Below are 27963 nucleotides of genomic sequence, written 5' to 3'. Positions count from 1 at the left end.
GCGCTCCCAATTGCCACTATCCCCTGAAAATCCGACATGCGAAGCGACCCTTTTGCACATATCTTCCACGTAGGGCATCTAATTTCGAAACTATAAATAACCCTAGAAAAGCGAAACACAATGCTAACATAATGTTTATAGTTTGCCAAAGACAAAGACAAAATGCTGCACCGCTTGCGTGGTTTAGCATGTCGTCTATAACACAATCTGTGTCCCACCTCAGAATGGAAACGTCCAAAGCTGGCAAAAAGAGCTGGCTGTTGGCTTGGGGAGGGTGGTGATGGTGTGCAATACCTGGACAATCCGCAGTCCGGACGCAGCCTCCACGAGTGGCAGGTTCTCCTTCAAGCGGGTCTTGAGGAACTTGGCGGAGTAGTAGCCGTGGGCCCCCTTGCGGACCGCAAACAGCACGTCCAGGTCCTGCCCCGCGCTCCGCCGGGACCTCTGTGCAGGCTGGCTCCCGCCACCCTCTTCCGCGGACGGCTGAATGCTGATCACCTGCAAGTCGGCGAGAATGCCGGGAGGTTGACGCACACTCTGTGTTGCTTCGCAGTGATGTCACGCAGGTAAACTGGTACGCGCTTTGTGCCTTGATGGCACAAACATTGTCGTGGGTGGTGTCCCTGAAGAAAAACCCTGCCAAAGCAAGCACTTGGGCGGGAGTGGAACACAAGCAAAAGCTCAAGAATGAAACTTGCCTAAACAATACGTGCTGTAAAACAGGTCTATATCATTCCATATACACATTCTATGTATTCATAAGCTATCACACAACCTTAAGAAAGCCAAGGCACATTTTGAAGTGCCAGGGGTGTATTCGGCCCCATCAAAATTTTCCAGCCTATGCTCGAAAATAGACAACGAAAAGGATGAAGACAATGTGTGTCAAAGGAAATGTTCTAAGCAGTACGTAGAATGTGCAACTTCAGTCGTTCATGAGATTGCAATGAGCTGCAGAAAAGCATGCATGGGCCAAACGAGAAGATGCGCAAACGATAAGGTGTGCGAGCATTCATCATCTGTAAAAAGAAATCAACCATGGGCAACCTGGCTATTCATTGTGATAAATGCCCATGCATTTATCACAATTCTAAAAAAATAAAAGGGTCGGAGGCCACTAGGAGGCTATGATTCAGCTGGGCTTTGATTGCGGGCGAGCTCGGGAGAATTGCCGACACGGTTTCGCTGGTGCATGTCTCTTCAGCTACCTGAACTTGGGATGTGTGCAAATAGAATGAAGAAAATTCCGAGGACACCTAAGCACTTCCTATGAGTTGTGAATTCGAAAGCATGAATGTCATTCTTGCGCTCCCTTAGTTAGTCTGTGGTGGAACGGCTCGGACAGCCAAGTTTCGGTATTGCCGAGGTTGCAGCTGGTGGCTGAGCGCGTGCTCTCGTGAAGCGACCGCAGCCCCCCCTTGCTCCAGCAACACCTGCCACAAGAGCGGCGGCCGAGCAATGGCTATCTAGGAGCCGTTTTGTTCAGCCAATGAGAGAATGGGCATTTCTTTCACATTTTTTTGTGGTTACAGATGCCGCCAGCTCCGCTCCATAAGATAGTTAATGCTCTCACATTAAAAAAAGTTCTTGGGACGCCTGAAAGCAAATTATGGCGAGAAGTGGTATGAATCATACAACATTAGCTTGCATCTTATGCATCTGCTTCAGCAGATGCATAAGATGCATAAATGACAACACTCTGTGTTGTGTCCCTCACCCTCTGTCCTTGATTTATGGCACATATTGTTTAAAGAATCATGTAAATCATGTACCAACTAGCCCATCTTTCCATTTTAATGCAAAACTTCCTAGTTTTCTACAATCCCGTATGTTGCCACACTTGTTACAAAAAATAAAGGAAAAAAAAGAACGCTGAACTTTTCAAAAACAAAAAATCTCCTGAAAGCCAGAGTAGCAGCCAACAGCCAACAGGCCTGCTCACACAATAGCATTTAACCGTATCTGGCTATGGTTTAAGATACAAAATCAAGTTAACAGGACATCCATACATAATAAGCTGCATGCCAAACCACACCTTGAACTGGTTGCCATTCTCGAAACGAATCACGAATGTCTCTGTGACTTTCGGTCGTACCTCAACTTAACAGGGTCAAAAACTACAGCATCTTGAGCACCTTAATGCAAAGTCTAACTTAAAACACTGTTTAAAAAATTAAACTTGTTTGAATTTGGCCAGGAGTTTGAAGGTATGCCGAACCAGTCGAAACCCAAGTTCGATGCAAGTTTACGACGTCCCTGTGCACTCTGTTTTACCTTACAGTGGACCACAGCAAGTGCTACAAGACAACCAGCCAATCCAGCAAAGTGAATGTATCACACGATTACATGCCCCGCACATCGCTGAGTCCATCATAAAGGTCACGTGACACTCACACAGCAATGGACTGACTCCAACGACTAGTAGCATAGTAACCTGGATCTGCAGAAGTAATATTTGCAATATGGCCTTAGAGAGTTGTTGGCTGGCATTTCGAGGCTTCCACCACGTTCCTTTCTCCCGTTCGAGAACCAGAGGGCGTCACTTGGCTTCGCCGATAAGCCCTCGCCACGACGCACCCTCCCCAAATGCCTCACCTGAATCTCCTTGAGCCGCACGTTGAGCAGCGACCGGAGGCCCTTCAGGAAGCCCTTCTTGTAGGTGAGGAGGAAGTCCTCAGGCGTCACGTCCGCCAGCGTCAGCCCGACGGCGTTCAGCAGTCCCTCCTCGCTCACCAGCACCACCTCCACCGACACGCCGGCGTACGTCGTGAACTTCCCGTCCGAGACACTCACGTTGACCGAGTACGTGCCCACGTCCAGCCCCGGCAGCGCTATCAGCGTCCCGTCCTCCCGGTCCACCGAGAAGAGGTGCTGGTGCGACGAGGCCAGCTCGAAGGCCAGCTGGTCGTAGGGGTCTCGGTCCGTGGCCCGGACGCGTCCCAGCACGCCGCCGGGGAAGTCGTCCAGGTACGAGGTCACCGACACGGCCATGGGCGATGCCTCGGGTGGGAACTGGCTGTCTTCGATGGCCTTGACGAAGACGCGGCACTCGGAGGACAGCGGCGGCGCTCCAGAGTCGGAAGCACGGACCACGAGCTCGTATTCGGATCGGAGCTTGGGGTCGAGCTTGGAGGCCGTGCGGAGCGTCGAGTCCGTCTGGACGAGGCGGAACGCGCCGTCTTCGTTGCCGGAGACGATTTCTAGCGCGAAGGGGGCCCCATTGGGGGACGAGTCGGGGTCGCTAACGGTGAACTTGAGCACAGTGAAGCCCACTGGCTTGCCTTCCTGCGAGGGAGGAGTTCAACAACTGTAGGGTTGTGCTCTTTTTTAAATACGTCGAGTAAATGAAACGCAGTTAGTATAAGATCGTAGTGAAAACTTAAAAAGGAGTCTTCTAGAAGCCTCCACAGTGATGCCGACATTTTGTTGAAGGAACAGCAAACTCTCATAGAAGATTTTTAGGTGCAGAGATGGACACAGGCGTCACAAAATAAATTTTCCCTTTAAACAATATATTTTTTACCGCAATATTTCTGTTGTGAGACACATATTGCAAAACCGAAACAAACTTCTATCTTAAAGTCAACATCTCAGAATAGAAATCAGGTTCGGGTTTGATCTTATCAAGATATGTTTCACGACAAAACTATCATACTAAAAATATCTTTCCAGTAACAACTTGTTTTGCAAAATACATGTCGGATGCAGGCATCAAAAAAAAAAATATTTGGGGAGTTTAATGCTTTTTAATTAAGAGAGAAGCTACCAAGTTTCTTTGCAAAAATGTTGGCACTAACTCTGAGACATCCAAGAGAGTCTTCTTCAAGCAAATCCTCTATATAAGACAAGTGCTGCTTGTTTTTTCTGATGTCTGCGCATTGACTTCTAAAAGGCATCCTACATTTTTACCAAACACCAAAAGTGTACATTGACCACTGCTCCAATTCTTCTAATGCAAAATTTTATTCTTAGCAAAGTCAACACACATTTTGCAGGCATCGATAGCATGCCCTGGTCCATCCTTTGTTTCACGTGAGTTGGCGAATTGCAAACGCAACGGCCTCCTCGAGCCAATCAGGATGCGAAGCAAGTCCTGGCCATTACCAGAGGTACTGGGGTGAGGGAGCAACCCAAGCAGATGGAGAAGAAGGGAGGGAGGAACTACTCTCTTCCCTGGGCCCTCTTTTGAGTGCCACAGAAGTTGCTTTTGTCCCCTTGGGGGATTCGCCTCTCACTTAAAAATATGTACAAGTGGCTTTCCTCTCTCCCCCGCCCGTGGCTCACTGCATGCAACTATCCATAAGGACACCCTCCCTCGAGAGATCACCCATCCCATTTTTCTGGCTTAATATCTGTAATATAAAACTTCCAAAACATTGCCCCCCCCCCCCCCGATTCTCGTCGGACGTCACGCGCAATCTGCGGTACCGCGCAAGCATACGGGTACCGCGCAATCTGCGGTACCCGTACGCTTGACAGGCGAGTTCATAACGGGTTCCCACGTTCCTGTTCGCGACATCCGTGCACGATGTTGGTCCCCTTGTTTACTGCACAGTGAAATGCGAATCTGCTGCAATTGCGATCTGCAGTGTCGGTTCCCACGGGATACACGAGTATGCAGCAGGTTCCCCACTGTCCTTTGTACCGCGAAAAACGAATCTGCTGCATCCGCAATCCACAGTGTCTTTTAAAAGGACACAGGAGTCCGTAAAAAATTTTCGAATTTTTATCGCATCGTGAAATGCAAATTTGCCGTGTCCGTGATTTGCGGCATCAGTTCCCGTTTCACGAGGTTTGCAGCGGATGCCTCAATGTTTTATAAAGTTCTGACGTCGCATCCCCAAAGATAGCCCACTTCGTGTGTTTTCACCATTTATCCCTTCATTTTGGGTGGGTGTCCTTGCGGGATTTTACGGTAGTAAGAGTATAGTCATGTGATTCCCTCTGACACGCTGAATGGCTCGCTGGGACCGTAGCCTTCACTGTTTGCCAAGTTTTACAGAGCATAGCACAGGGAAGCTAAGAGGGTTAACCAGCTGGCAAGCTCCAGTGCCGCCAACCAACTGCACGTGTTCACACGCGTCGTGTGTCAACACACCACAAGTCACTCCCAATGACCTTCCTCGCCTCAGTCTGTGCGTTCTCCTTGTCCTCACAGGAGGGAAAAGAAAAATAAAGAATGACGAGGCTGGTTTCGAGCGTTTGCTCGGTTTCTCGTAAGGTGCAGTTCTGCATACGACGGTGTAATCAATAAATCGAAAGTCAGCTGCAAATGTTTTGTGTAATGAGACGGTGCTTTTCCAAGTCTTGATCATTCTTTTGTCCACGATAAATAGTAGATGTTTGTTTATTGATTACCTCTAGGTTCATTCCAAGCACCAAAAAAAAAATTATAGCAAATTGCTAGGCAATGGTGTTGCATTGTTCGGGCAATGTTTAGCGATACTCCGAGTTTCCAGACGCCAGACACGTATGTTCACGGCGCTCTTCATCAGATAGTTTAACGCAAACCATGTGCTTGTTTCATTGTTGTTTGGTAAAATGAAGCGATACTACCACTAATCAGGCTGATAAGCCTGGCAATCTTCCAGAACTTTCCACATTTTTGAGCTCCACTCCCTTAGTGCGCACAGGTGGTCGAGCTACTCCTCGCCTACCCCTCTGGTCACATGATCTCCCCAATAACCAATCAGCGTCGAGCACCTCCCTCCTCCTCTCTCACCCATCAACCAATTAGTGTCAAGCCTTGTGGCTTCACTTTTATCCAGGCTTCACGGAATGCAAAATACACCGAAAGAATGTTTCACATTAAAATGTATTTTGGGAGTTTAGCGTCCCTTTAACCAAATCTCTACTGCCCTAGTTTTAGAGAAGCAGATTCTTCTCGGGTGGAGTGGCTAGTACCTGAACGATGGCTGAGTAGTTGGCCTGCGCAAAGTGGGGCGGGTTGTCGTTCACATCCGAGGCTTCGATGTTGACGAGCACCTTTGAAGACAGCGGTGGCGTGCCTCCATCTGTGCACTCCACTTCGAGGACGTAGTTGGATATCTAGATGGGGGGAAAAATTAAGAGTAAAGGTAAAGTGGGCAAGCCAACGAGAAACTAAGGTGGCATAACAAATCTTGTCCTGTACATCTGAGCTACTCCCACGAGTCGTATCGCATGATTTCTTGCCGATGCTGTTAGGTATTTTCTACTATCTTCCTATGTTGAACGTCGGTATGTGCTTCACCGTGATAAGCTATATTTTACTCTATTTCGGCGTGTGCATCATAATAGTACCAGATGTTTTATATCCAAAGGTAGTTTTTTGGCCCCCCTATGACTCGTGATGAGCCACACCTGCCTCAGCTTTTAACAGGGAGCCAGAAGCATCTCTGAATAAAAGAAAAAATAACAGATACAGTCGACTCTCGGTAAAGCTGCTTTATTGAAATTTTCTATTAGTTCGAAGCAGGGGTGCTGTCCTGGGAATTACACATTCGAGTCTATGACAAAAACACTCTGTGATTCGAAGTTTAACCACTGGGAGTGGCTAATTCGAAGAATTTTCTTACGTGATCGAGAAGTTCGGTAACTTTAGGAGCATGAAATGGTGTCGTGATTACGCAGATCAAGCTTAAATTGCATTTGTGCACACTTTGTCAATTTTATCTACCGTGTGCGCTGTCAAAAAAAAAAAAGAAAGCAAGCACAGCATGCGAACGAGCTGCCAGGTGGTTAAGGCGATTAAGAGGCCAAGCCATGCCAAGCCAAGCCAAGCCAGCATGGCTGCGAGCGCATGCATCGTGGCGTTGTTCCCACAAAAATTACGGAAGCGAGCACAGCCGCTCGGTGCGTACGGCCAACAAAGCTAGGTTTGAGGCATTACTCAGTCCTACGAGATGTTTTGTCCATTGAATATACCGTAAAGTTCCGAGAGAATGCCCACCCCCAAAAGATGGCCCCGACGCGTTTTTGGGCAAAATATTTACTTTACATAGACTCCCAGAAGTGGCGAAAGCGGAAAGCTGGAAAATTCCCTTCGAGAAAACCTCTGATCACCTGATTTCAAGCAAAACGGATTATTGTCAAAAAAACCACAGAGAAAAATGCAAATCTCCCGAAAACCATGAGGTCAAACACTTCAACTCACAAGCCCAACATGCGAGTTGAAGTGTTTGACCTCGCGGTTCTCTCTAGAGATTTGCTTTTTCTCCGTGGTGTTACCTTCCTGATTTTTTTTCTTTTTGTCCAAATAAGTGTTTTCATAAGCAAAATGAAGTTTCATTTTGCTATCTCCAAGGTATTCCTTTCGCATGCACGTACACCAATTTCAGGGTCACGTAAATCAGCGAGGAAATGCGTGAACAAAGTAAAATGTCGTTCCCTCCTTCGTTTTTCTTTGTCAGGGACATCCTGCAACCATAAGGTCCACGGCTGAGTCATTCGGGTAGGGTGAATGTTTTCGGATCGCGGAGTCCGCGTTAGGGTATTTGTAAAGGTGGGAAATCACTCGGTGTTATTTTGGAAGTCGATGTTCACCCAAAAAGTGGAGTGGGAGATGTCTCTGGATATTACGGTAAATATAATATATAAATACATATTATATATATATATATAATTTTTATTATGTATGCAGGGGAATGAGGTCTATATTTGTATACCGTAGAATACCGCGCTTCCGCCCATTCCACATTAAGCGCCCATACCCAAATTTGTAACATCTGAGAAAATATGCACAGTACATTTATATGTAGAATTGATGACCGGACAAGGGACCATCCCCCATTTTTTCATGATTATCTCGAAATTTTGAGAGGGCACTTGCCCGGTATTTTACGGTATATGGATATTTCTTCCTCAAATTCTTTAGCACGGTATATCACAAAGTCAAAATACCTCAGGAGCTGCGCTCTAATTTTGCATTAGAGAAATATGTAAATGTCTTTCAATTCTTTTTTTTCTTGTTTTTTTTCTGCTTATACGGATACTGTAGAAACTGAAGGAGAGGAGAAGACGAGAGTGCACGGGGAGGTCAGAGCACCAAGTTCTGTTTCAAATGATCAGTGGTTAGATGCAAAGCTAGCTGCCTCTCTCTCTACTCACTGTATAATGCGAATGCCAAATGCTAACGAGTAGAGAGGCTTGTTCCAAAGCAGTGAATGGAGAGGTCGTTTCCTCTCCGCAAGTCTTCCCTGTAGTGCAGCGGTAGAGAGCCGGGCTCGTAATTACGGGGTCGTAGGTTCGATCCTTGTTGAGGCTACTTCAAAATTTTGTTCTTTCTTCTGAATTAATTACCATTTCTTCTTAATTATGCATTATTTCGTAGACTGTCCTAGACACACAAGATACTTGTTTCGCAACTATCTCCGTGGTGTTATGTACCGCTTTCCTCAGCGACGTAGACACATTCTTTGTTAAAAAGGGACAGACAGCAACTGTCCCCTTTGAGACGCTGTCCGTCCGCCTTTTCCTGTCCTCATTCTCAGGGTTACCATCATGCTCAATAATGCCGGCTCACCTGCATCCTCTAAGCATTTTCCTGGTACTATTTTCAATTCCCTAATGTTCAAAAAACACAAATACATTGAAAAGTAAAAGTGAGCGGCAAATCAAACCAAATAGCAAACACTACCGTAATACCCCGAGAGGTAGCCCACCTAAAATCGATAGTAAATCATATCAAAATAGGGGGTCGGCTAACTTTCCGTGTGCCATAAAAAAAAGGTTGAAAAAATGCTAGTTTTAGATTTTGTCACCCTCGAAACCTGCGATTGCAGGAGGGGGCGATGAAGCAAAGACGACTCTCCTTCCCCGTCAGCAATGTTTGTTTATCCCCTGCCGTGGTTAAGTAACACAGTTTTTGCCAAGGTCAGCATTGGCCGGGGCCCCGCAATTACTAAAAGTAAACTATCTTTCGGTGTTTAAAAAAAAAAAAAAATTGCAAATCATACCAAAATAAGGGGCGGGCTATCTGTCGGGGGTGGCCATCTCTCAGGATACTATGGTATATTCGCGAATAATTTAGTCTTCACACACCAATAACCTATGGGCATGGAAGCGAGTCAACAAACGTTGTGCAGGCACAACGCGGACCAACCATTTCACGGTCCAGGGATGCGGCGACGCTGATGTAGCCCGTCTCTTTGTCGATGGCAAACTGGCCGTGACGGTCCCCCCGCACGATGGCGTACTGCAGTGCCGCGTTGGCCGCACTGTCCGCGTCGCTTGCTATCACCTGCAAGCGAGTGAGCAACGGAGGAGTGAACGACACGGTGTGATTGAAACAGTTAGAAGGTCGAGTCGATCTCCAAAAAGAAGAACAATTTTGTTCAGTAGACAGAAGAAGGGACGGATGGGAGGTTCCGTCGTAATGTCCTTGTCTTTAAAGGGGTTAGGACATGAAAATCAAGTGGGTAGGTTATTCTTGAATTGGAATGCTCAAAGGCTACTTGCTACAACACCAAGCTTTGCAATTTTTAGAGCTCTACTAATTGCAATAATCAATTAGGCTACAACACCAAGTTTCGCGATTTTTAGAGCTTTACTAATTGCAATAATCAACTTACAAATTTTTATCATTTTCATCTGGTGACCATGGGAACGCAGCCCAAGTGAGTCACATCATGGTGCCCATAAACCACGTGATAATGAATGCTCTCTCATTCTAGGCGCCCCATGATCGCCCAAGCTCGCCTCTCCGCAGTACGATCACAACTGCTAACTCAACTCGATTACCCCAACGCTATTCTCTCACTCGCTCCCAGCCCTTTGACCTTGCGGATCCTGCATGCACCTGCGAGATTGTCACGGATGACGGCAACCACAGCGAGTTCGTCCGTGACGCGTCGTCGCTGGAGCTGGTCGTCAGCGGGTCGCAGTCAAAATGACCAGCTTCCAACATCCCCGGATAACAATCACTTTCAACGCTGCTGCAATCAGTGTCGAAGACTTCGACGAAGTGAGCGATGCCATAGACATCAACCATGTGCTCGAAATGCGGAAGGTAAACGAGGAAGCTGAAACTCAAGACACCAAGAGAACCAAGTCTGAGTGCGTACAAGGCAATGTCACCAATGCGCCAACCACGGCAGCCTTTTCAAATGCGGCGGATCTGAGGGACCCGCATATAGACAGATTTATCTACAAAACTACCACACCATTTTCAAAACAAATTCACCAGAAATATAGAAACATACTACAACGGGTCCTTGCAGTATAGTTACCTGGTATTTTATTTTTTGCATGTCCTAACCCCTCTAAGCAGGTAAAAACAGCTCTTTGTGTTGGTCCAAAACCTGCACCTCTGACACTCTTTGCTGCTGCAAACCCCTAATGCACTCAAGGGTCATTTTCGGTGCTCCACTGAACATGGTGCTGACTACTATGACTACCGTAATAGAGCGAAGGGCAGGCAAGGACACAGAAGATGGAAGTAGCGCTACACTCTCGAGTGGCATTTTAATGCAATTGCGAGAAAGAGAGGTCCTGTCTACTACATTCTTGTCTGTCCTTCACGATATTTGTGTGTAATATGCTTAAAACCAGCCCACCTTAATATTTTATGACAATAACTACGGTCAACAGCAAACTCAGAATCATACATTTTATCTGCACAGACTGCATCATTTTATGTTTACGTAAACAAAACAAAAAAAGAAGCCATGGTGACACCAGAGAGTGGCATCGCTGTGAAGGGTCGTGCCTCAGACACCAAAAGAGTATTGAAGTCAACTCAAATCCAAGTCAGTTCAACAACAACAACAAAAAAACATATTTTGTTGCTTTTGATAGCATGCAAACAAGTGCAAGAAAAGCGGTCACAAAAAGCAAAGCACCACATTGTGCGAGTGCCAGCTGGAAAGCTAGCTCAACTTTTCCGACACTTGTCAGCGGGCGACACGCGTCAGGAGAAGTGACTCCCCCAATTTGTTTAATTCCCCTTTACATCGGGACGCGCCGTCTAAAGGCTGGTTCAGATATGTGGCGCGGAAGTGACAGGCGTCAGCACTGGCTCAGTGTTGAGCTAGGGCTGCATTGTGAGTGTAAATAATGACAGGTCGGGAATTTATCTGCCGTTTGGCATGGCTGATGACGTCGGCTCGCTCCATGGGACAGTTAATGCTTTCGCATTAAAAGCAATGCAGCCCTCTTCAGTATCACTTAGGAAGACCACCCACCAAATATTAGGATATACCGTAATATCCCGAGTCATCGCCCACCCCCCTACCGCCTGAAATTCAACAAAAAAGTGGGGTGGGCCATGTCTCGGTGGGTGAGCACAAACACTTGAAAAAAAGCGAAAAAACCGCCTATTTTTCTTTGCGTATCTAGCGCTGATGCACAAGAGATACATCAAACTCAAAACTCGATTTAGTTTCATTGTTTTATAGAAAAAAATGCTCACGAAAGAATATTTTACTATAGCGAAGTCCGTTGCTTGCATACGCGCTAGAAACACCGCCGATCTGCATATAGCGCGAACGTTTGTTCCGTGAAAGAATGTCACCACTATGTTCTCCTAGTTAGTAAAAAAAAGAGAAAATTCTGCAAGAAAATAGAAAAACCGACCAGGCGCAACGAGCGAGCGAGCGAGCGGACCAAAGAAGCGACCAAGAGCAATCCTGGGAAAGCGGGAAAGCCGGCGTTCGCGTTGGCAAATACTTTGGCGTCGGGCCAAGTCGGGCGCCTTGTCAATCGCAAGCTCTTGCACAACTTCCTTGTTTGGTGCGTACATACGTGCGTCCGTGCACGGTGGGCAGTCAATGCACGGTTGGGACGCTCTGCAAACGTCTGTGTAGGGCGTTCCAGCAAAGCTTTATTTACGCGATGGCTTTGCCTAAAATATTGCACAACCGCGGTCGCGACGGGCGGGAAGAAGGAGCGGGTTCGCGGTGACCTTACTTCGGCGGAGACAGACTTTGACTTAACACTCCGCGGTTACATTAACAAACTCTTATTTTGTTATCTCCATCGTTTTCTTTTCGCACGGATACACGACCACTTTGGGGTCGCTCACGGAGGAAATGCGTAAACAAAAAGAAGTGTCTTTCCTTCCTTCGTTTTACTTTGTCACGGACGTCCTCCAACTGTAAGGTCCGCGGCCGCGTCATTCGGGTAGGATGAGTGTTCGCGGATCGCAGAGTCCGCGCTGGGGTATCTGAAGGGGTGGGCGATGACTCGGTGTTTTTTCGGAAATCAATATTGGCCCAAAAAATGGGGTGGGCGATGGCTCGGGGATGGGCGATGACTCGGGATATTACGGTAGTTTCGTCTAAATGTTTCTCAAAGAGACACTGACATGTGCCTAAAAATTTTTTTTAATTTTTTGCCAGGCGATTTTTTTTAGGGTGTCAAAGACTAACCAATCAACATTTTGCTATAGCGTCACACATATTTTTAACAAAGTAAAAAAAAAGCAACTGCTTGAAACCGTTACCAAAACTTTACTAGGGAGGAAGAAGAAATGTAGAGGAGGTAGAGAGTTGGCTGGAGTCACATGGCTGCACTCGACCGTCCAAGCCCCAAAGTAAAACATCTTCCCTAATTTAAAGACCACCGTATTTACTCGCACGATGAACACACTTTTTTAAAGAAAAATTGAGCCATATTTAGAGGACTCGTCTATTAGGTGGGGTAAAATTTTGCGCATTTACGCATTTTGCGTAAATGTCATTTTCGGTGCCCATCTGACGGGGGCACTACTGTGGCATGCTTCCGGTGATGGAGGCGCACCCACAGCTGCTCGTGGGCGCACACCGTAACCATGCTCTAAAAATTGCAACTTTTCTTAAAAGCACCACCTGCATTTTTTGTTTCTTTTTTAAGAAAAAGCGTTGTACGAAGTTTGCTTAGCACAAAGAACAAAGCAAGCTTTCCTAGGCCTAACTGCTTTCTGAAAGCAGAACACGGATGACTGCTTATTTGGCATCAATGCATCGGATGGACGAAACATCTCCAGGGGCTGGGCAATTCCTCGACCTCAGCTTTTTTGGCTTTACAGGCCACTCAGTTACGCTGTTGATCACTTCTGAAACTTCCTTCTTGCAACCACAACCACAGAATTGAGAAGACAGAAAAAAAAAAATGCGTTCATTAAGCATGGGAAAAAAACATTCAAGTATAAATGACCGTTGTGGACGGCAAATTCATTATGCGAGTAAATACGATATTTTAGCAGATGTCAGCCGTCCATTGACGCATAACTATGAGCCAGGCACTCCCTAATTTGCACATTATTGTTTACAAGCTCCGCAGGCTTCTATGTTGCTTTCTTCAATATTAGGACAGGAGAGAATTCTTCGAGTTCAGAATGTTTGAGAGGCCCGCTCTAGATTATTACATATCTGTTTGCGTGGGCAACAGGAATCCAGCAAGCCTATCCAAAGAAAGGTCACCTGCCCCTTTATGGTATCAGAAGTCATTCCACTTACCTGGATGATGCGGTCTCCGACCCGGGCGTCCTCTCGGACCACGGCGTTGTAAACCGGCAGTCCAAACACGGGCGGGCAGTCGTTGTAGTCGGTCACCGAGACGTTGACAGAGGCCTGATTGCTGAGGGCCGGCAAGCCCCCGTCCCGCGCTAGCACCGTCAGGAAGTAGTCCCGCACGTCCTCATAGTCCAGGGGCTTGGCCACCTTGACGGAACCTTGGGGGGGACACCACAGGGAACGTGCACTGACGCAGGAGAAATAACTACATCGGTGCAGGAGATGTATATTGGCACAAGAAAGACACACTGACAGAATTGCATATTAGTGCAAGAAAGACGGCACGAAATACATATTGGTGCGAGACGTATGGGAACAAAGAAAAACGTCAGTGGGAGAAAACATATCGGTGCAGGAAAGACACATTAGTGATGAGCGACGTAACGGCACAAAAAAAAAAGAAACGACACGCAGGTAAAAGGAAGATAATCCAGGAAAGACATTCGCAAAAGAAAGATGTATTGGCTTGAGACACACTGCTGCAGGAGGGCATGTAGGCACAAGAAAGACATATGGAAGAGAGAAAGTCATGCTGGTGCAAGCTGAGGGGACAAGCAAGTAAGCTCGCGTGACAAATTTTTAAGCACGGGAGCACCGCATAAAGCAGGTTCAAACTGAGCTGCACGTTTGTAAAGAGAGTGATGTGTAGAGCACAGCAGTGCGAGCTGGCACGACGCATTCGAAATTGAGGTAAAATAATGTGGGGAGCCCCAAGAACACCCGGGACGAATCAATGTTAAAATGGAGTGCCGGTAAATTTTGTCATCGAAGTTTGGCAGGGCCAGTGTGCTGGGGCCACTCTGTGCGGCATCTCACGACGCTGCATTACGACTCTCGATGGGGCTGGTTGGTTCATACTGAAGGGTGACTAAATAGAGCGAACAAGACAAGGACATAAAAAGGCACACATATAGCAAAGGCTGGCCCTAGCTTCCAACGGATTTCATTGCAAGGCTAATCCAAACAATCCATATACTCATGCTTATGTGATTAGTACACAATATACTCAGTGAAAAAGAGAGAACAGCAAGACACCTTTTCCTAACGCCCGGCCCCCAGCACGCATTCGTGGCCTTGCACAGTGTCTTGGCAGTGCGTTTACATTCCAAGTGCACAAGAAGCCATTGTCAAAGGTAGGAAGCTCATGCTGGAGACGTGGCAACTGAAGCTCCTCCCTTCCGTACTACCCTCGTGACTATAACACCCCCGTGTAGACAAGTTAGCGCCCATTTTTGTCGCACGCCTGCCTTTTTCGCCCCTTGTCTCATTCGCGCTACCTAAAAAGAAGCACACTGCTTTTTAGGACAAAAAAGAAAAAAAAGTTGAAATCGTGTTTTTGAAGACTGCCAGGCAATTATCATTTTGTTTTGAAGTTCTTTTGTTAAAAAAAAAGTAGTATCTTTTTTTTTTTTTAAACATTGACTCGAAAACGCAGAAAAATGGGCCAGTGCACAGCTTTTTGCTATTATGTACTTTAGAATGAAGTAAATATGCACTTTGCTATTTTATAGAAGCCATATCACCACTTGTACCTATCCAATCTTCTTCATTTTTTCTTTCCCTGGTACGCATATGTGCAAGGTATACAATAAGGAGTATAAATATGTCAAATATGACATCAGGCTTGGGGTCTTTGTAATTCTTTTTTAATTTATACTTTCTTAAATAAATAATATTAAAGCTGGAAAACTCTGCCATAAAAAAAAACGTATAAATCATCCTACAGCTTTCATTTCAACCTTATTGGATTCCACAGGCCTTCCAGTTTCCTGAGATATGTTTATTTCCTGATATCTGTATATTTCAATCTGCCTTAATCCTTCCCATAGTCTTCTCAAACTAAATTTTCCATATCAACAAAACAAATTAAGCTACTATATCAAAACCAAGTACCATACATATTTGTAGTCAGATAGTAAAGGCAGATAATCTATGTAAATTTCATTTGTTGCAACTTATCTGTTAAGAAACCTGTAGAGTCTGCAGTGCCGCTGTTTAATTCATTATGATATTGGCTGGTACTCCATTGTAGCTCACAGATGCCAGTGAAAATCGGACACCTAATATTAGGCATGTGCAAATAGTGGATTGCAAGTTCAAAGCAGAGTCGAAGCGAATGGTGGTTTTGGCCAAATATCTTTCAATTGAATATTGAACAGTTTAGAAAGGTCTTTTGCTACAATGCACCCCACTTAAAAAAAAATTCGGCTAAACTCGTGAAGGTTGTCCCCAACCTTCTTCTTGTCTACTTCTAAGTTAATTTTAATGTAACTATATATGAACTGTGGCATGTAATTGAGAGATTTGTTGCAGCTATCCTTATCGAAGGGATTTATAAATCTGCTTGCTAAATGCGAAAATTGTTTCCCCTATTTCAAATCTGACGAAAAAAAAAAAAAAAATGACCGCATCTCCACGTGGTGAATGATGTTGATTGGGCCGAAGCTCTGGTGGTGCTTGTCTGCGTAGACGCTGAGCCGCAGCATGCCGAGCCTTTCGTTCGTTTTCATCCATGTCGGAAAGAGAATGTGTGGTATGGAACGTGGTTATATACTCATTTGAGCTTTTGACCGCAGCGCCCTCTCGTCTATAAACGTTGAGCCAATGCATGCAAAGTTTAACGCGATTATATATGCATTTGACCGCAGCGCCCTCTCCTGTATAGACGTTGAGCGGCTACATGCAACGTTTCATCCACGACATCCCCAGGTCTTGAGTTACTACCACATCTCAGAGCCCCCTACTCGTCCCGCAGTCGTAGCCGAGTGGTTAAGGCGATGGACTAGAAATCCATTGGGGTCTCCCCGCATAGCTTCGAATCCTGTCGACTGCGCAAACATTTGTTGTTTTTTTTATAATTTTTTTTTGCCCTACACGAGCACGATCACAAGCACGAGCACCAGCAAGATCGATCTGAGCACGGACGCCGGACGGACAAGGCTAGACCCTAAGGAGCTTCGCCCCTAAAAGAAGCACGAATGATGAATGTGGGCTGTCAGTGGCGGGTGAGCCACGTTGAGTGCGCTTCTCAATGAACACCTCTGCACTGCGGGAAAGCAATACCCGCGAAGCGTGCGAGCTTCGCGGGTATTGCTTTCCCGCAGTGCACAGGTGCTCGGTGAGAAGTGCACCCAACGGGGCTATCCCGTCGCAATCAACACTTCGAAAAGTATGAATATCGCAGTTCACTCCGAAACTAATATCGAATAACGTATTATTCGAAAACTCAAATATTCACACAACACTTCCAAATATACTGCCCGCCAATCATGTGATCCCAGATGAACAGCCATATGCCATTCAATAGCAAGCTCTCTATTAACGGTCTACTGATTTCTGAGGAGCGGTCAGAGGAGCACAGACCTGTCTTTGCGTCGATGCTGAAGTGGCCCAGCTCGTTGCCAGCGCTGAAGAAGTAGGTCACCTCCGCATTCAGCCCGCTGTCCCGGCTGGTCGCCAGCACCTTGAGCACCTCGACGCCCACGGCGGAAGCCTCCGAGACGACGGCGTGGTAGAACTTGCGCGAGAACTCGGGCGGGTTGTCGTTGACGTCTGGAGCAATGGACGGATGGATGGTATTAGCTATAACCTTTCCAATCGGGGGGGGTAACTTGTGCCACCTGGCCTAGAAACATTACCCACGCTGCGATGAATTCTGCTTGCTTTTAAATACTTTTAAATTGCCTGAGGCAGTATATCTCGGGGTACGCCTAACCGCTGATTTAAGATGGAATAATCATGTGAAGTTATTATGTTCTAAGGCCAGTGGCATGCTTCATTTTTTGTGTCGCAATTTCAGAAAAGTGTTCGCTCATTTGAAAAAATTCTCTACTTTTATTGCGTCCTCCCAATTATGGACTATGCTTGTATTCTTTGGGACCCACACACGCAAACATGTATAAAGCAAATCGAAAGAATTCAGAATCAGGCCGCGAGATATGTGGTAAATAACTATAATTTTCATGATAGTGTCTCTCAATTAAAGCTCCAACTCGAATGGAAACCTGTACAACTAAGAAGAAAGTACTACCTCCGTCTCAAGTTCATGTTTAATCTTTATCACGGTAGCATAAGTCGAGAGACCTTTTGGAACCTCATTATGTTTCTCTTAGAACTAGTAATAAAAAAAGTATCTGAGAATTTTGCACACAGACTGACGTTCTAAAATATTCTTTTTTTCCGTGGACAGTTAGTAATGACTAGAATGTGCTGCCCAACTCACTGGTAGAGCTTCCTAATGTACTATCATCTTTTGATGAAATTATGTTATTGTAGTCGGTTCGATGATTTTTTGTGTGACTTCTGCATGTTGTTAATCATTTTCTCATATTATTGCAGTATATATTGGCATGTTTCTCCTGTTCGACCTGATTATTTCACTGTTATTCATTTTCTCATATTATTGCAGTATATACAGGCATGTTTCTCCTGCTTGCCTTCTAATTTGTTGCTGTTGTTCTGCTGTGTGTCTGCTGTTGTTCTGCTGTGTGTCTGCTTTTGTTACTTTCTTTCATCCCCTCTACTGTAATGCCCACCGGGTGATGTAGGTACCAAATAAATAAAAAATAAATAAATGCACCTGTGAAACTTCCTAGGGACCGACTGCCTGGTTACGAAGGGGTTTTAGTGCAGCTAAATGTTGAATACTACCGAATACACAAATCCTTTTTAAGTTTTACTCTCAAAATCAGTCTCTCATTAAATCATCTGCCCCACCAACTTTGCGCCTTGTGAAACCTCTTGAGATCTTCTCCCCCACTCTTGTAACCTCCCTTTGTGATTGTAATTTTTTGTGACACCATTCATTTAACTTCGCCAGCAAAAACCCGGCACTCCCACCAAAATCCGTTACCCTTTCAGAGAGGGCAGGTCAAAACCCTAGACACTTCTAAGCCACGTGTTCTAGCGCATCGCTCTCGGCATATGGCACGTGATGCGTCTATCCCACACCTTGCACCACGACGAGCAGGGTTGCCAGGCTGGAGAGCTGTGGTGTCCCATGGTCGCTTGCCTGCACCGTCAGGTTGAAGGTGGCGCGCTCCTCGCGGTCCAGCGGCCGGTTCAGCATCACGATGCCGGACGTCTCGTCAATGCTGAAGTGGCCCCTAGCCGAATCCACAAACGAGTAGCTGACTCTGCGGTTGAAGCCTGCATAGCGGTCGGAATCCGAGGCTTTCAGAGGACCGTTCACACTGCCCAGTTTTTTTAAGTCACGTTAAGGAAGCTTTAGTCCGGTTGTGACGAGATCGTCAGCGAGTTTCCGTGGCAACCAAGCGATGTAAGGCTCGACGTAGCATGAGGAGTTAAGCTCGACTCTTACACTTCGTTCAGAAAACGTTATGTGGAGTCTGTTCACGGGCAGGCTTTTATAAAGAAATGTCCCCAAAAACAGTGTAATGCAAAAGTGTGACACACACACTTTAATGAAACTTACGTCCCACTAAGTTCAGCAGAGAACTCCAAATAATGTCTACCATATTTTCAGGACTATAGTCCACACCCAGTAAATAGACAACAGATGCAAATTTTGGTTTGAAAGATCCTTACATAGTTATGACCCGGTACATACAAGTCCGAACCTGATCCCTGGTCTGCACGTAAGCACTTCTCATACGCATCAGACCTTAACAAATCTCAGCATTCTGTAACACGTAAATCCTCATTAACACACTCTGTCATTTTCGAAATTCGTAACATTTCGTCATAATGAACGATCTAGAAAAAGAACATTCTCAAAACCCCTTTTCTCCCTGGTGCAAGCCAGCAGTGTGTTTCTTTCTCTCTTCGTCGCTTTTCCTAACGTTCAGCTGGTAATCAGTAAGCATGGATAACCAACCGGCTCAGCTACAGGCCATCACCACAAGCAAATCAGTTCACATAAAGTGTGCATGGAGGACGCGCGCACGATGCATGTAAAACGACAAAGCCTTTTCATTGCGTGCTTCTATTCACAGCGAACGTGCATTTAATCATGCGGTGGATAGTCGGCAGTTTCGTGCAAACAGCATCGTCGGTCCTCTTGGGCCTTACTTTGCTGTGTAAATTGTGTATACAGGGTCGACGACACCCTGTGCTTACGGCCCGGTGACGCGGCAAGAGGACCGCGCATGAAGCACAGCATGGCAGGCAAGGCAGGTCGAAGCATGCGCCCGCACCCCACCCGTCACCTGTCGAAGGTGTTTGCTAACCAGTCTCCGCAGCCAGTGGCGCTGTGTTACTATACCGTGTCGACGTTGCAAATTTTGTTTAGTCCAAACCGGACGATGGTTGGCGCGTGTGCCAGGACAATAACGCTAAAGTATTAATACAAATCCTTATATGGGTCGGCATGCGGCTCCGAGGTCCCGATGCCACAATGGCGCTGCTGTCTGCACGGTACATGCGCGGACGCTTCTTCTCATGCGAATCTGGTTTATGTGTGCACAAACAGTGCCTACACCTGGTGTGGGAAAACACAGGCTTCGTTTGTAAATAGTATGTTGACCTCTAGCTAGGGTTATAAATTTTAAATTTCAACCGAAAAAAAATTAAAAAATAAAACTATGCCAAATTAATTTTTTTAAATTCGGTTTCAACTGAAAGAGGTCAGTATCCTTGAAAAGTATGACCTGTGTTCCTTTTGTTTGTTTTGCAATAGCCATTTGTGTTTGGGAATGGTGGTTTTTCAACAATGCTGCTGTCAGTGACTAATCAGTGACCTCGCAACCACTTTCTTATCAAGTTGCCAGTTGCCATCTGCAAAAGGGTTCAACATTGAATAATAACTTGTCCAGGGGAAGAGCGAAAGCTGTGTTTTTTTTCTTATTGGGTTTTGTGCACTACATGTCCTGGTCTGCAAGAAAACGGTTTGGAATTGAATTATTCTGATATCCAAAGTCAACAATAAAACCCATATCTTTTTTATTTTTTTTTTTACTTTTCACAAGCTTGAAGTTTCCCCCTGGTTTAGGAGGGTGTAAATACAATCGATTTATCGCGCTTCCATAGTCTGCAAACTAAACTAACCAACCTTGACAGTTGTGTGCATAAAAGACAAGGGACAAAAGGGAGTTCTCTTGAAGACGAACAAGGGACAAAAAGGAAGTTCTTTCAAAAGACGAAAGTTTGTCTTTTGCATATCCCTTTCATTCCTTCTCTTTTGTGAGCTATTTTTACACAGCTTGTATAGTACTACACGTTGGGAGCGGAAAGGGGTCGTCCACGCACCGAGGTCCCTGTCCGTGGCGTGGACCTTGGCGACCAGAGTGCCCACGTCGACGTCCTCGGCCACGGTGGCAGTGTAGGCGTCCTGGCCGAAGGCGGGGGCGTTGTCGTTCACGTCGCTCAGCAGGATCTCCACCGCGCTGGTGCACTCCCAGTCCCACTGGCCCCAGTCCTGCACGTGGGCAGTGAGGCGGAAGCGCGGCTGCCGCTCCCGGTCTAGCAGGCGGCTTGTCCGAAGCACTCCTGCAGGCAGGCATTGGAAGAAGCGGGCGTTGCAGACGGCGTCTACGGCCAAGGACGAGCCTCGGCAAGACGTTGCCTGGGGCCGTCAGGACGGGACACAGCAAATGTCGTCCACGGCAGATGTTGCAGACAGGACGTCGCAAGTGCCGCTCACAACAGATGTCAGATGAGTCTCAGCAAAAAATCGTCTGGCTTTCTGTGCGACGCTAGCATCCACAGGAACTATTTGGCTCACTTCCTGAAAAAAACCCTGAATATTGCTTAGTCGAGGGTAGAAGTTTTGGCCAGTTATCATGGAACCACCATTTTTTCGTATACCGTTATCGCTGTATTAAATCTGTCAAAAGCCGACGTACATTTTGCACTTTCACTTCTGCCCGCCTCCTCCTTTCCTATGTCGTCTCCACTGTTAACTGTGTCCCAACATGGCCCACCCTCATATTTTAAAAGAAAAGGACGCTAAGAGGACCATCTTTCCTGCATAAAATTGGGGCTGTAATTCAGCCTTTAAGGACTGCCCAAACAGGACAGAGCAAATGCCATGCACGGTCAAGAAAATGAGCGCTCTTCTCAAAAAGTGTGAAAAGTATGGCACGCGCACACACTTTTGGTGAGAACATCAACTACGCAAACGGCACAACTTTCGTCCTCGCTTTCGGCTCTCCCCTTTCTTGTTTTCTAGAGATGGGGGAGGGGCTAATGATAACGGCCTTGACGACAGCCAGCAGGGCGTACGTGTGAGTGGCTGTCCGGACCCACGTGACGAGCAGGCTCCAAGTCTTTGCCGACTGCCACGGCACCGACCCAGGTTCAAGCCCTGCCGTGGGGCTCCAATTTTATAGATAACCTTAACGTCTGCAACGCCCCCAACCTGCCGCTCGTTAATGACACTCATTATGACGCACGTTCGTAACAATTCTCTACCGATGCGGTTGTGCAGGCAAGTTATATGCTCAGGAGGACATAATATAGGCAGTTAATTCTCACAATAAGTCAAACAATTAACAAACGCATGTTCGTGACAAGACGACCCATAAATTGAATCCTATGTTACAAGGCACAGCTAATCTGCCAAGCGTTGCTTTGCGGCGATGTTGCACAGGTGAACTTAGTGTGCACTTTGCGCCCCGACGGTCGTCATGCGTAGCTTGTGTTAAATTTGGAGAGCCCTGCCAAAGCTAGTGCTCGAGTGGAGTGGAACACGAAGCTTGCGTCCCTTGCGGCAGCAGACTTTAACCCTGCTATATAGCACGTCTTCCTGTTTCCTCTTGAAAAAAATGTTTGCCCTCTTCCACTCCCAAAAAGCGTGCGAGGATGTTTGCCACCTCATGACATACTTGCTTTTCATACTTGCTTTAACCGTGTGCACTGTCGCCACAGTCGTTTCGGCATCTGATTCACGACCGGAAGCGCCCTGGTTCCATACCGAGTGCTTCCATGCTTTCCCTGGTGCTTTTTTATACCCGCACATTTTTGTGCAACGTTCTTCCGCCACAGGGGTGCGTTACAGGAAGCGCGTTACAGAAAGCTACTAGTAGCCGGCCACATAACACAAACCATGTTAAAAACAAGGGAGCAAAGCCCAGTTTTAAAACAGGGCGTCTAGGAACCCGGGGGCTCTCCAGAGTACCCTCAGGAGAGGTTCCCCAAATTCCCTGTAAGGAAGTTTTTTTGTTTTGTTTTTTTGTGTTTTTGTTTTTGTTTTTTTTCAGTTTAATTACTATCTTAGAAGACACAAGCCAATCAGCAACAGATCACAATTTGCCAGACACCTCCTAGTATGTGCATTATTGTTTACAAGGACTGTAAGCTTCGGCACTGCTTTACTACATCAACGCTGAGACTGGGGAGATATATACTAATAGAACACATGCCAAATGCACAGCGCCATCTAGTGGGGCACCAAAGAACATGCTCCATCTCGCCAGTTTATTTATTTATTTATTTGAGAATTCTGCTGGCCAACTTTTGAGGGCCGCCAGAATTTGAGAATACCTACTGCTGGCAACTTTTGGCTTCGGCACTGGCAAAGGCAAGGACACGAAAGCGTAGCTCGGAAGAATCCTTCGCTTCGCTGTTCAAGATATCTGACATGTCGATCATGATACATTAGCAGCATATCTCAGAAGATCCCCAACCAGCCTACATGCTAGCACAATACTACAGGTGTAGAAGTGGCCTTGCAAGAGAGGTGCGAGGTGATTCCCTCTACTTGACGGACAGTTTCCCATACCGGCAACCACACCTAGGAGCAATATGACCCCCCAAAGATGCCTATCAGCACCCCAGCAAGACTTTTCAAGTGTTCGCAACAGCTCACAGCGACTTTCTATTCCCTTCCTCAAAACCCCTAATCCCACACTTCGGCTTCAGCCATCCCCTCCCCATGTGGTGAAATAAATAAAATATTAGCAAACTTTATATATATTCCTAATTTGCCACACACTTTCTGGGCAAAGATTTTTCAAATGCCTTCTACAAGCCAAAGAAGAAGCCAAAGCAGATACCAAAGCAGAAGCCAAAGCAGAAGCCAAAGATGAGACGTAGCCTGACTCGACTTGCCTGTGGTTGAGTTGATGAAGAAGTCGTCCGAGCCCTTGCCAGAGAGGTAGTAGCGCAGTTGAGCATTCCTGTTCTCGTCTGCATCCGTCGCTTCCACCGTCAGGATGTATGTGTTCACCGCAATGCTCTCCGACACAAGCTCCGTGTACTTGGACTGAAAAGGCAGCACCGGTGACACTACCGTTACTGCCACTGATGTACAATCCACACCATGGACACCAACAAGGCAACAAAAGCAGGGAGAAGCTTCAGTTGTCCCACCCCTAGCGCAAGCTTCCTACATTCAACAATGCTTCGACATCTCGTGCACCATGAACGCGTGCACAGCAGAAGCGCAGCAAAAGGCATGGAGCACGTGCTAGGGGCGAGGGGTGCTATGTTGTGCTTTTTGCACTCCCAGGGACTTGGAAGAGGGAAGTGACGTCAACGACTAGAGCAAATGCAGATTGAATGTTGACAGAAGAAAACAAAATCGACATCCAATCTGCATTTTCTGCGTTGTTGACGTCACTTCCCTCTCCCTAGTCTCCTGGGAGTGCAAAAAGCGCAACATAGCCCCCCAGGCCTTCGAAGGATGCACCCTGTCATGCCCATTCCGTCGGCAGCTACATTGCGCGCTTGTGTTTCGGCCAGTGTCCCTGCAAATGTCTACTTCCTGCATTCCGACAGCGCAAAGCAGAAGTTTCGACAAATTGCCGAGTTTGTGTTTCGGTGAACAACTCTGACAAAAAGACCTGTAGAGTATTTACGAGAGCTGGCCACTCAAACTTCGACACAAAATTTGCCATTGCCTTTGATGCAGTACCATCGCATCAAAGGCAATGCTACCGCAGAACGTATTGTATGCCGAGACGAACTCGGCATGTGCTTCGTGCCCCGAAGGTGCGAACGTCGCCCTGCACTGTGTGTCGGAAAGAACGCCCTGCCAAAGCTAGCACTTTAACGGAAGTGGAACGCAAAGTTTACGCCACTGCCTGAGCTTAGGGAGGGGACCCACCTTGAGGCACACAGGCGGGTTGTCGTTGGCGTCCAGCACGTCGATGGCCAACTGGGTGGTGGCCACGAACACACCGTCAGTGGCCACCACCTCCAGGAAGTAGGAGGCCGTTGCCTCCCGGTCCAGCGGCCGCCCCACGAACACCTCGCCCGTGCTGCGAACCCCGAAGCGCTCTTCTGGGTCCCCGCTCACCACGTACAGGTCCAGCCCGGCCCCGACCCCGTCGGGGTCACTCGTCTCCAGTGTCACGATCACGGTGCCCGGCACCGCGTCCTCCAGGATAGCGGCGTCATAGCGCGGTCGCGCAAACGCCGGCGCGTTGTCGTTGACGTCCACGACCTCGACGAACACCCACGTCGTCGCGGAGCGCGGCGGCAGCCCGTCGTCGCGCGCGGACACCGTGAAGTTGTAGGACGGCACCGCTTCGCGGTCGAGCGCCACCAGCGTCGTCACGGTCCCGGTGATCGCGTCGACGCGGAAGATGTCAGCGGCCGGGTCGTTGCCCTCATAGAACTCGTACGTGATCTTCTGCAGCCTGTCGGCATCATGCGCCGTCAGCTTGGCCACCGCGCAGCCCTCCTCCGCGTTCTCCGCGACGGAGGCGCGATAGGACGCCGAGTCGAACATGGGTGCGTTGTCATTCTCGTCGTTCACCAGCACGGTTACGTCCACCGTCGCAACGAGAGAGAGCTCCGTCTCTGCGCGGATCGCGAGGTAGTACTCCGCCTGGCGCTCGCGGTCCAGCTCCCCCACAAGGATCATGCGGCCCCGCTCGTCGAGGCTGAAGGTCGAGGCATCGAGCTCGTGGTCTGAGCCCGCCGGGGCAGGCACGAAGGTGTACGTCAGCTGATGGCTGGAGGGGTCGCCATGGTGCTCGTGCGGCTGGGAGGCATTCAGCGTGAGCACGACTGTGCCCACGGGGTCGCTCTCCCGCAGGAAGTAGTGCGACGTGGCGAGGTCGACGCGGGGTCCCAGCTCCCCGGGGTGCATCACGACCACGGTGACCGGGACGACGTTTTCCAGGGGCTTGGGCGTGCCGTGGTCGCGCACACGCACAAAGAACTGGTAGGCGTTGTTTTCTGACAGGAATGAGAAGAAAGTCGAACGTTAGTCTACTACGAACCCAACTTTGATACACTATTCGAGTTACTCCATAGCCAGTGGCGAGTTAATAGTGAAGCGGAAGCTCCTTCCACCTCGTTCCAGTTTAGCAGAGCAAATGCTGGAGAGGAGGCGACCTCCTCTCCAGCGTTCGCTCTGCTAAAGGGGAAAGAAGGTGGGAGGAGTTTCACTTTACTTTTAACCTGTCACCGATTATAGCTTGAATACTTTTGGGAGCAACTCGGTACCTTAGAAAATAGATTCGAAAGTTGGTGTTTAGTACTCCAACCTAGATATTTTTTGCAAGGTTATTCTACCTTAAATACTTTTGAGGCCAACTTGACATCTTACGCAACACTTTTGAAAGTTGGCCTGTAGTACCCAAACTTAAACCCGTCTGGTGAGAAACTTTAGTACTCGTAAATGTTTCTTACTTAGTATCTAATTCGTGCAAGTGTCGTCTACTGCAGCATGCAGAGAGAATGCTTCTGCTCCTGACCCAGACATCAATAATTAATCGCAACTCTGCGTAGCGTGCTTAAAATCACACTAGCAACTTGAGTTAAGGTGAAATAACTTTGTGCTGTATAATCGCTCACATAGCAAGTTTGACCTCGGCGTGCATGTATGGCCAGCTCAATAAGTTAAAATTATTGTTGCAAAGCAGGCCTGAGCATTTGTTGTTTCCGGGTAAAACATGCAGATGTCACCTTTCAACAGTTACTTGCGTACAAAAGGATCAATGTCTCTCGGCGTGTACCTTGAGGACGACAAACATCTCTGAGGCACACGCTGTTCCTCACATTGCTGCGCTCATGACACAGGACTTTCTTTTTCTTATTTGTGGGTTATCGCTTGCCCGCATGCAATGATGCAATTTCTTTTTTTTTCGATTGCTGTTTGTTGGTTAATTATTGTTTGGGCCACCAGTTCATTATGTGCCGCACCCTGTACATCCTTTTTTAAATTTTTGTTTACAAGATTTCGAGATATCCAAAGTCAGTCTTGAAAACTTTTTGAGACAAGCGAAAGGTAAAGATAATCTTTAGACCTAAGTGACATTTCAAAATAGATGAGTTCAAGTTAATGAAAGAATGAGCGAATAGGGGTTTTGGCTAAATATTTTTTTATCGAATATTGAATAGTTCTTTTCCAAACCTTTCGCTACTACTGCATCTAACTGAAATGAAAACCCAGCTAAACTCCTAAATGTTGTGTCCGAGCTTCCACTTCTCCATGCATAAGCTAATTTTAATCTAACAGTATTTATGGATTGTGACCTCAGAGTCAGGTGCTTGGGGATGGCAAGTAAGCGACAGATTTGACATAAAATTAAACCTTTAGAGGTGCCTGATTTAGTGGACTTACAAATCTTGATATGTCCAAATATACTTTTTTCAATCTCAAATTAAAAAAAAAAACATCTTGATTGACAAGCGCAGGTTGTCAGGGCATTTCTGCCTAACATATATTGTAAACAACTCGAATTTTTGCAGGCTCCGATTTTCGCAAAGCTGAACATTTGAAATTATTTTTAGGCTCTCTTTTTTTGCAAATCTGTATGCTATGTATTTGCTACCATATAGAAACATATTTGTGGGGTCTATTTTTTGTGAATCGTAGGCGATTTGAAAAAATTAGGTTGTTTGCAAATATTTTTGTACCACCCCTTTGAAAGCAAAAAGTTCTTTAGGAGTCGAGTATTTCCTGCCTCTTTTACCTTTCCCCTCGAGTGGAGCTCTGAGATAGACCTCTCCGGAGTCGTGGGTCACGTTGAACAAGGAAGTGATGTTGGACAGAGACCCACTGTCGTGGATGCTGTATTGGGGTGTGGCAGCCATTCCCTTGTCCTTGTCAAAGGCACGCACCTAGAAGGACAACAGAAGCAAGCAGAAAAAGAACACTGTAAACAACTCAATCTTTGTGAACCTAAATAATTTCGGGAAAAATTGAGCATGCGAATATATCGGCCCGTGGTAAATAATACTACATAGCATACATATCACTGCAGATTGTGAAATTTTGTTACCCATGTATTATTCTCCAAACTCACACTTTGAAAAATTTGAGAAATATTAAGCTCGCGAAAATAAACTCATTAGAGTACCTCAGAATAAGCACTGGCATGTGCACAAAGTATAAACGTTCCAGTATATTGCTCCTACTATAGTACTTGGGGCACACTTTCCCAGTGCTGCCCAAACAACGTAGACAGATGATTCCATCTGTCAAATTCAGTCTGGACAAGTCGGTAAAACTACCAGTGAAGCCCCTTGGTTGATCACCTCACACATATGCTTTTTTATATTAAGAGCAGCGTTGTGTCAGTTACCAGAAATAAGCAATGAAATATGTCGCACGTCGGTTTATTAGTACATTCCTCAA

General features: G+C 46.8%; 1 protein-coding gene across 1 annotated transcript in view; it reads right to left on the bottom strand.

Moving 5' to 3' along the window:
• Positions 1-27963, bottom strand: part of LOC8026349 (fat-like cadherin-related tumor suppressor homolog) — a 267076-nt gene that overhangs the window by 35126 nt on the left and 203987 nt on the right. The window contains exons 22-32 of the mRNA XM_042289669.1: positions 27299-27446; positions 24478-25556; positions 23481-23634; positions 20679-20918; positions 18423-18620; positions 16836-17024; positions 13416-13630; positions 9083-9220; positions 5905-6048; positions 2596-3285; positions 295-498 (exon numbers count right to left, since the gene is read on the bottom strand). Of these exons, the coding sequence (XP_042145603.1) occupies positions 295-498; positions 2596-3285; positions 5905-6048; positions 9083-9220; positions 13416-13630; positions 16836-17024; positions 18423-18620; positions 20679-20918; positions 23481-23634; positions 24478-25556; positions 27299-27446 (3399 nt within the window). The remainder of the gene's footprint in view (positions 1-294; positions 499-2595; positions 3286-5904; positions 6049-9082; positions 9221-13415; positions 13631-16835; positions 17025-18422; positions 18621-20678; positions 20919-23480; positions 23635-24477; positions 25557-27298; positions 27447-27963) is intronic.

The sequence above is a fragment of the Ixodes scapularis genome, unplaced genomic scaffold (genome assembly GCF_016920785.2).
Source record: "Ixodes scapularis isolate PalLabHiFi unplaced genomic scaffold, ASM1692078v2 PGA_scaffold13__105_contigs__length_92229423, whole genome shotgun sequence".
NCBI lineage: Eukaryota > Metazoa > Arthropoda > Arachnida > Ixodida > Ixodidae > Ixodes > Ixodes scapularis.
The sequence above is the reverse complement of the archived record's forward strand: the minus strand, read 5'-3'. Positions and strand labels throughout refer to the sequence as shown.